Source organism: Sceloporus occidentalis, unplaced genomic scaffold (genome assembly GCF_023333645.1).
Source record: "Sceloporus occidentalis isolate IW3139 unplaced genomic scaffold, rSceOcc1.0.p SCAF_1, whole genome shotgun sequence".
Classification (NCBI taxonomy): domain Eukaryota; kingdom Metazoa; phylum Chordata; class Lepidosauria; order Squamata; family Phrynosomatidae; genus Sceloporus; species Sceloporus occidentalis.
This window is the reverse complement of record NW_028316981.1, coordinates 17,949,053-17,957,527: the sequence shown is the minus strand read 5'-3', so window position 1 is coordinate 17,957,527 and position 8,475 is coordinate 17,949,053. Positions and strand designations below refer to the sequence as shown.

General features: G+C 43.7%; 1 protein-coding gene across 1 annotated transcript; it reads right to left on the bottom strand.

The window, feature by feature from the left end:
* Positions 1–1,077: 1,077 nt before the first annotated feature.
* On the bottom strand, positions 1,078–6,782 carry LOC149321016 (uncharacterized). The gene is made up of 3 exons (XM_089498104.1): positions 6,677–6,782; positions 3,057–3,223; positions 1,078–2,379 (listed from the first exon to the last, which is right to left on the bottom strand). Exons 1-3 carry the CDS (start codon positions 6,780–6,782, stop codon positions 1,078–1,080), a joined length of 1,575 nt encoding a protein of 524 aa, XP_089354230.1.
* Between the last annotated feature and the right edge of the window lie 1,693 nt (positions 6,783–8,475).

Here is an 8,475-nt window from a genome sequence, read left to right as displayed (position 1 = left end):
AGGGCTAACAATCAGAGTGGTGAAATACTGCCACAGAGTTCAGAGGCACCAGGCACAATGGACATTGCAGCTCTGAACTAAATTCATATGTGAGCGCAGGCAAGAAGACGTTAGATATGTTCTAAGCCAGAGAGCAGGGACTGAATGCTGCCTACTCTACTTAGTATAACCCTATGTCACCACTGCTATAGTATCCAAATACTCCTCCTAGGTCAGATCAAGGAATCAATGGTTCCCAAATGTTGGTCCTTGAGGTATTTTGGACCTCAACTCCAAGAAGCCCCAGCCAGCTTGGCCAACAGCCAGGAATTCTGGGAGCTGAAGTCCAAAACACCTGGAGGACCAGCATTTGAGAACCACTGGTCTTGTCCTCCTTCCCATTTCACAGTGCCCAACAAAGTGTCCCTGGAAATCTCATGAATGGGCAGCAAGTTCAAGCAGCCTCTCTTGCTGTGAACCCCCAGCACTGGCAGGACTGTTATGCCAGGCTGGAAGGTTGAAGTACAGATACAATATAAGGATATAGTGGAAAGACACTTTCCTCCTGTATTTCTTTGGAGAAAATAAGACTTTTGGAAGAAAACCAAAAATCCAAGCTCTAGTCATTTTCATACCAAATTGAGACTGATTTTACTGGTTTAGCAAACAGAACGATTCATCCATAACTTAGTTATCATACAAAATTGTACTAGTTGGCATATTCATGACATGCATGCGGATAAAAGCAAACCAACAGTACTTCTCCCATTTGTCTGGCAGACAGGCAGAAGCTTTATTTTTGTAGAAGTGAAATTGTGTGTATAGTAAAAACAGAGTACTCTCTTCTACCTAAAAGATCATGCATCTTCATTTTTGCCATCTGAGGTAGACAAAAACAGAAATAAAGTTGCACATTATTTAGTCAGAAACAACAAAATCTTCTATTAAAAATATTTCACTTATTCCAAGACGTAAAATACATTGCGTTTTTTCACATTCTCTGAATTTCTTCACTAGAAAAATCAAAAAATTCTGCCAAGAAGGAAAAGAATTTCAGGGTTTTCCTCCCACTCCAACTTTTTTTTCCAGGCCATATCTCTAAGAGGGGCACTTCCACTGAATAATCATGTCAAAACCCTCCCTATCAACTTTCTCGAGAAGTGCACTGTAGTCTGCTGAACAAATACCTGGGCATTTTAGCAGGCAGAGGTAGCTCAGTTCATTCTCAGAAGATAAAATCAGATTAATGACATCCATGGAAACTTTGATCTGAAATAATGTGAGCTCATTAATGTTTCTCAGTGCAGTGCCAGGTGGGTTCAACACCCTCTGAAACACCCGATCAAGAGAGAAAGGCAGGCAGCGAAGTGTCAAAACTTTCAGGCAGGGAGAATGTTTCAGCAGGTTTACAAGACTTTGTCTCAACACCATGGCATGACGGTAAGGCAAGGGCCTCACTACATCAGAATATTCCAGAACAAACAGAGAAAGCTGAGGAAATTCAAGGCGGGGGAGGCTAAGGTCCCAATCCAAGGTGTCAATGTCCAACTGCAGGCCGTGAAACTGTTTCTTTGGAGGCAGGAAGGAACCTTCGAATTCCTGGAGATGGATGCAGTGTCTCAGCAGATCATGGAAAGAGAACTCATCGGTGAAGTAGAAGTAACGGATGGTGAGACTACGAAGCTGTGCCCCAAGGTTTGCTGCCATTGGAAAAAGTTCACCCAGATCTCTCCCTTTGTCACAGACGATAGTCAAGCAGGTGAGGTAGCTCCATGACAGGGAGGTGTTGGTGAAGGCAGCTCTGTCTCCTAGAAAAAGTGTCATTTTTGTCAAGTAGGGGCACATGACATTGATCAAAGGCAAGGGGAATTCACGCAGAATAGTCATTTCTCTGAGGGCCAAAGTGAGTCTAGAGACACCCTCTTCAGTATTTTTGTTTATCCTGCGCTGTACCAGCTCAGTCATAGAGGGAAATCCAGGGGGCATCTGGGAACTGCCAAACCGCTGCTGATGGATCAGACACACCGCCCTTGCAATAGAATTATCAACGAAATAAGTCAGCCTGGGCAAGGCCAGCAGAACAAAGATCAGGGCCAAACAGTGTCCTCGACTAACCTCTAGCCCCCAAACACGGAGCTCCCGTAATTCCTGGCAGCTGAAAGAGCCCCTAAGGGGGTCATAGGCCAAGTACATGAGGGATTTCAAAGACAGTCGCTTGCACAGGGAGAGATTCAGACCACGGAGCTTGTGGCAGGTGGCACCTATGGCTGACAACACTTGTCTGTTGCAGTGGGTTTTTGAAAGGTCTAGTGTGATAAGGTGCGATAAACCTTCCACCAGGCGAACCAGAGCATCTGCAGGGATCTGCTTGCAGCCATGGAGATTGAGTGAAGATAGATTCTGCGTCAGGAAAAAGAAAAGTGCATGAGTAAGCAAAGGCAAGGTTTTATTTTGAACTGAATATTGTTCACAGGTGGAAATGATGTGCTCCTCATCCCTACCCATAGCCAAGCAAAGGAGTATCCACAGACCCTCACTATCCCCTGTAGTTTTCCTGAAAGAATACTTGTCCTGTGGGTATTTCTTGTCACCAGAATGGTCTTTTGCTTAGCAAAAGGTGAACAGTAAGGATTTGAGAGATCTTGTAGCACCTTTGAGACTAACAGAAAGAAGTTGACAGCATGACCTTTCATAGACTTAAATCTAACACACCTATATCTTTCAGCTTTATCAGTAAGGATTGGAGACAGCAGTTGCTGTCTTGCACCCTTTTAAAAACATCTAAGTTGGCAGGCATCATCACACATCTTGAGCAAGTTACTGTTTCATTGTGTGCTGTTCGAAAAAGTTCTTCCTCTTATCCATCCTGAAATCTCCCACTGTTGTGTATTCCTGCATGGCAGAATGCAGTTGAACTGGATGGCCCTTGTGATCTCTTTCAACTCTATGATTTTATTAAGAGTTACAGTGTATGACTTCAGGTTCTAGTATTAGCTTCTCCTTGTCCACTTGCCCCACTCCATGCATTATTTTATCACCTCCAAGAAACTCCACTTTGCTCCTCCTTCCATCCTTACCCTGCAGCGCACTCTGATTGTCAAGGCAACACTACTTGTGACCATGTTTCGGCAAGTGGTCAGGTTGAGGTCCCGCAGTTGTGACAGAAGGAGCAAATGCAGCATGGAAGGGATGAAATCCTTATTTCTCCCCAGTAACAGGATCAGGTCCTGGATATGGAAGAAAGCTAGGAAAGAGAACAAAATAGCTATTTATTAACCTACTTTTTTTTATGTTGCTAGCTGCCTTCAAGTCAACTTTGACATATGGTGACCCTATGAATGAGAGACTTCCAAGGCATCCTGCTATCTACAGCCTGACTCAGCTCTTGCAAATTCAGGGCCATTGTTTCCATTTGTAATGCAATCTTCCTCTTTCCTGACTTTGGTATGCAGTAGTATTGCGATATCCACCCTGTAGAAAAGAGGCAATTTTGAAGCTATGGGGAGAGGGGAATAAGAAGTCCCTAGGACATTTTATTTCATTTAATACATTTAACCAGCTGTACTCCAAGGAGCCCTATGTGGCAGAAATGGTTTCCCCTGTGCCTCACTCCACCTTATTTCTGTTTATTCTCACAACTATCCTAGCAAATTAGGCAGGCTGGCAAAGTATTAATCTACTATTTTGGAAGCTGCCTTGAGTCCTATTTTGGAAGAAAAGTGGCATATAAACAAAGTAAATAAATAAAAATAATTATTCTTAGGACCTCACACACACAAGAAGCTTCTGGGTCAAGTCTGTGTCTGCACATCCACATCTTTTAAGAACTAGTCTGATACTAATCCAGTCTTACTCAAACCTATGCCTTCCAGATGCACTGAACTGCTCTTCCCATCATGGGAACTGAGATCCAAACCTCAGGAAAGGTGCCCGAGTTAGGAACAGTGCTGTAACCACCACAGCACCAAAAACAGTTGCACTTCACATATCCCAAGCTTTTTATTTTGACAGTTTAAATTTTGTATGATGTCATTTCTTTACCTGGATCTGTTCTAATTTTTGAAAGCTGCCTGGAGTCCCAACTGGGGAAAATGTGGGATACACACACACACACACACACACACACACACACACACACACACTTGTAAAGATGTCAAGCTGTTTCCAACTTATGTAGACTAAGGGGCTATTCACATTACCTTTTACCCCAATTTTGAAATAGATTCTTCCACGTGAAGTTCATATTGGGCCCAATTCTGTCACAATCCATGTCAAGGCTTGCGCAAGGAAATGCCCCTTACCATGGGTTTTTGGGAATCGGGCTAAAATTCGTCTTTTCTGAAAAGACCCGGGTTCCGTGAAATATGAACCTACCCTCGATCATGATCAGGGCAAATTCAGGGAGGGATTAAGGTCAGAAGGTGGGTAGAGGGCAGAGCATTCCCTCCCCTCATCCGAGGGGAGGGGGAGGAGGAAAGAGCCGAAGGAAAAAGGGGGACAGGAGGCAAAAAGGGGGTGACTGACGGGGTCAGTTCAGGGCAGGGCAGGGGGCCAGAGCAAGCCAAGCCTCTCCTCTCCAGCAGGGACCTTTTCCCTTTGGTGTTTTTTTTCTAATTATTTTTGGCAAAAAATGTGCATTTTTTTACAATAGATAGATAGACAGACAGACAGACAGATAGATCGTGAGCAGGAGCAAGGGTCAATTCAGGGCAGGTCAGGGGGCTACAGCAAGGCAAGCCTCTGCTCTTCGGCAGAGAACTTTCCCCTTTGGATTTTATTTTTTAAAATTATTTTTGGCAAAAAATGTGCATGTTGTTTGCTATAGATAGATAGATAGATAGATAGATAGATAGATAGATAGATCGTGAGCAGGAACAAGGGTCAATTCAGGGCAGGTCAGGCGGCCATAGCAAGGGATGCCTCTGTGATCCAACAGAGACCTTTTTCCATAGGATTTTTTTTTTTAATTATTTTTGGCAGTCTATGCGCATATTCTTTCCTTTGGCATGACTGCTGCAATGCCAATGAATGTTACAAATCTAATGTAATGTTGCAACTTGGCAAATTGATACAGCTTTTGCTACTGTCTCTAAGGAATTCAGGGGTTGCCTATTATTTCCGCTTTGATCTTATTGGAAAGGCGGTATATAAATAAATTATTATTATTATTATTATTATTATTCCTTTGGAATGACTGCTGCAATGCAAATGAATGTTACCAACCGAATGTAATGTTTCTCTTTCTAATTATGTAAATTGGCAAATTGATACAGCTTTTGCTACTATCTCTAAGGAATTCAAGGGTAGTTTAGGGAGAGCAAAAAAATGCATCCTTTTCTGGCATTCAGAGGTGAGGAATTAATATTGTTGTTGTTGTTGTTGTTGTTGTTATTACCTGTGTATGAGGCATTCTGGGGTGGCAAGGAGTGGGGGATACAGGATGCATTAGCTTGCATTTTGGGGTTAAAACTGGGGCCATGGGCAGATCATAACCTACAACACTGACTAAATGCCCACGACACACGCGCACACACACACCAGAAGTTTTTAAATTTGACAAGTGGTGCCTGGTCCTTGCCAGTGTGAATGAGGCCTAAGGCAAACTTATCATTCAACTGAAGCATCTGCTTGACTCTATAGAGTGCATGGTTGTTGCTCTCATTGTGTGCCTTCAAGTCCTCGCTGACCTATGGCAACCTTAAGAGGAACCTAACACAAGGGGTTTTTTTGGCATGTTTCTTCAAAGGGGGTTTGCCATTGCCATCCTCTGGGGCGAAGACCAGTGGCTTTCTACGGCTGAACAGGATGAGTGTTGGACTACAACTCTGGAGACCAGGGGTCGATACCCAGCTCGGCCATAAAACCCATTGTGTGACCTTCAGCAAATCACACTCTCTCAACCTCAGGGACAGGCAATGGCAATCCCCCTCTGAACAAATCTTGTCATGAAAACCTCATGTTAGGGTTGCTATAAATCAGAAACAACTTTAAGACACACAACAACAGGATCAAAGCTCTTTGCCAGACATTTTTGTTGTGATTAACTGCTGCCAAATTGCCTTACAGCAGTCCTATGAAAGGGAGATATCCAAGCTACCTATCATCAACTGCTTAGGTCTGGTATGGCTTCCTTGCTTGAATCTGTCCATCTGGAATGAGGTCTTCCTCTTTTCCTACTGCCTTCTACATTGCTAAGCATTATTGTCTTTTCTATTGAGCCATATCTTTTGATATGGCCAAAATACAACAGATCCAGTTTAGTCAGCTTGGCTTCTAGATAAAGTTCAGGTTTGAGTTGCTCTGGGACCCATTTATTTATTGATTGATTGATTGATTGATTTATTGATTGTCAGAGGGGCAGACTGTAAACATCTGGTTGACACAAAACTCTGGCTGCATCCACACTGCAGAATTAATCCATCTTGAAACCACCTTAACTGCCTTGGCTCAATGCTATGGAATTCTGGGAACTCCAGTTTTTTGTGGGACCAGAACTCTCTGGCAAAGGTTAAATATCTCACAAAACTGCAAATGCCATAATCACATAGCACTGAGCCATGACAGTTAAAGTGGGATGAGACTGGATTGTTTTGCAGCGCAGATGCAGCCTCTGTTGACTGTCAAGGGGGAAGCAAGGAGAAAACCCCACTTCCTGTGGGTCTCTTGCCAGCGGAGTGACAGAAAGGGTGGTACTCGCCGAGATCACCCTCCCTGAAGTCCCTGATCCAGGTGAGTGGTGTATCCCAAACCAGCGCTTCCAGGGCGAGCTTCTCCAAGGAGGGGATCTCCCATCTCTTCGGCATGGATATCCTGCAGCCATAAGGGAGAGAAAAAGGGTTGGAAATGCCATTTGCTGTAGGTACATTCATGTTCTGCTACTGGGCTTTCCATAGACAACTGACTGGCCATGACATGAGCAGAGTAACCAATGTTCTTACCGCAAAGGTGGAGAAGGCTCCACAACACATAGGACATTCAAGAAAAATGTAGGATATTACAAAATAAAGCCTAAAAACACTAGTTGGCCCTCCACATTTGCAGCTTTGACTTTTGCGGCTTTGGTTATTCACAGATTTGAGTAATGTTCTCTCTAGGAATCTCTAGCACCTCCAGTATGACTCTGTTGTCAGATTCTGCCCAAATCCACACTGCAGCACCTAGAGATTCTTAGAGAGAACACTTCTCTAAGCATTTGTAGGTCCTCCTGCACCATTTCATGCTCATCCTCTGGCAGATCTTGACCACAGAATTCCCCTGGAGGTCCTAGAGATTCCTAGAGAGTTGTTCTCTCAGGTTAAAAAAATTAAGTGTTTTTTTTATTTGCAGTTTTTCCACTTTCATGGGGGTCCTGTGTCCCTAACCCCAGTGAATGTGGAGGGTCCACTGTGATATAAATGTAAAATCATGCTTCTTCTAGGCATGTTGTCACACTCTCTCAGCCTCAGAGGAAGGCAAACCTCCTCCAAACCAATAAAACAGGAGGTTTGCCATTGCCTTCTCCTGAGCCAGAGTGTGTGACATGCCCAAGGACACCCAGTGGGTTTTCAAGGCCAAATGAGGATTTGAACCCTGGTGGTTTGATGATTGAACTACAACTTTGGAGACAAGGGTTCAATTCAAGTCCTTTCCAACTTATGGCAACCCTTAGGAGACCCTATCATGAGGATTTCTTGGTAGGTTTCTTCAGAGGGGGTTTACCATGGCCATTCCCTTGAGGCCGAGAGAGTGTGACTTACTCAAGGTCACCCAGTAGGCTTCCATGGCCAAGTTGGTATTCGAACCCAGATCTCCAGAATCATAGTCCAATGCTCAAAGCATGACACCGTGCTGTCTCTCTAGTGTGAATGGGGCCCTGGTCATAATCCAGAATTCCCAACAATCACTACACTGCTCCTTTTTTTAATTCTGCTCAAGGTCTGATCAAGTCAGAATTCTTTCAAGATGTTATTATTTTTGTTATGGAAGCCACCTTGGTCCGAGCCTGGGAGAAAGGCCAAAATAAACAAATAACTTAAAAGTTCATCTGGGCCTCATTCCCACTACCTTTTAAACCAGATCCTAATTCGGTTTGAACCGGTTCCCACTTAAATCGAATTGTTGAAGTAATTCAGCGAAGGGGGCCACGCACCAGACCCATTTAACCCACGTCTTTTTGACACTGATTTTTTCCACATCTTTTTCGATAAATCGATTCTGCTTAAGTGTGAACCAGATGCGGACTGGAATCAATTTAAATTTGCCCTTCGGCTGGCTGGAGCGGGTCCATTTTGAATCAATTCATGCATGAATGTGAACCACAAGTGGATTATTTTAGAGGGGGGAAAATGTGATCGGGGCAAATGTAGTGGGAACCACCCTCCAATGTCAAATCAATCTATCAATTCGGATGACACACAGATTTTTCTGTAAGTGGGAATAGGGCCCTAAAAAAGCAATTCTGTCCATGTTGGAGAGGAATTTCTTCCACGGTCTGTTGCTTTAATTCATTCCCAGTCC

Bases quoted from the DNA above. Each gene is read 5' to 3' on its own strand.
- LOC149321016 (XM_089498104.1), bottom strand. From the start codon at position 6,782: ATGCCGAAGAGATGGGAGATCCCCTCCTTGGAGAAGCTCGCCCTGGAA. The intron at 3,224-6,676 runs GCGAGTACCACC...TCTCTTTCCTAG, and splicing joins CTTCAGGGAGGGTGATCTCG to CTTTCTTCCATATCCAGGAC. The intron at 2,380-3,056 runs GTAAGGATGGAA...TTCCTGACGCAG, and splicing joins CAATCAGAGTGCGCTGCAGG to AATCTATCTTCACTCAATCT.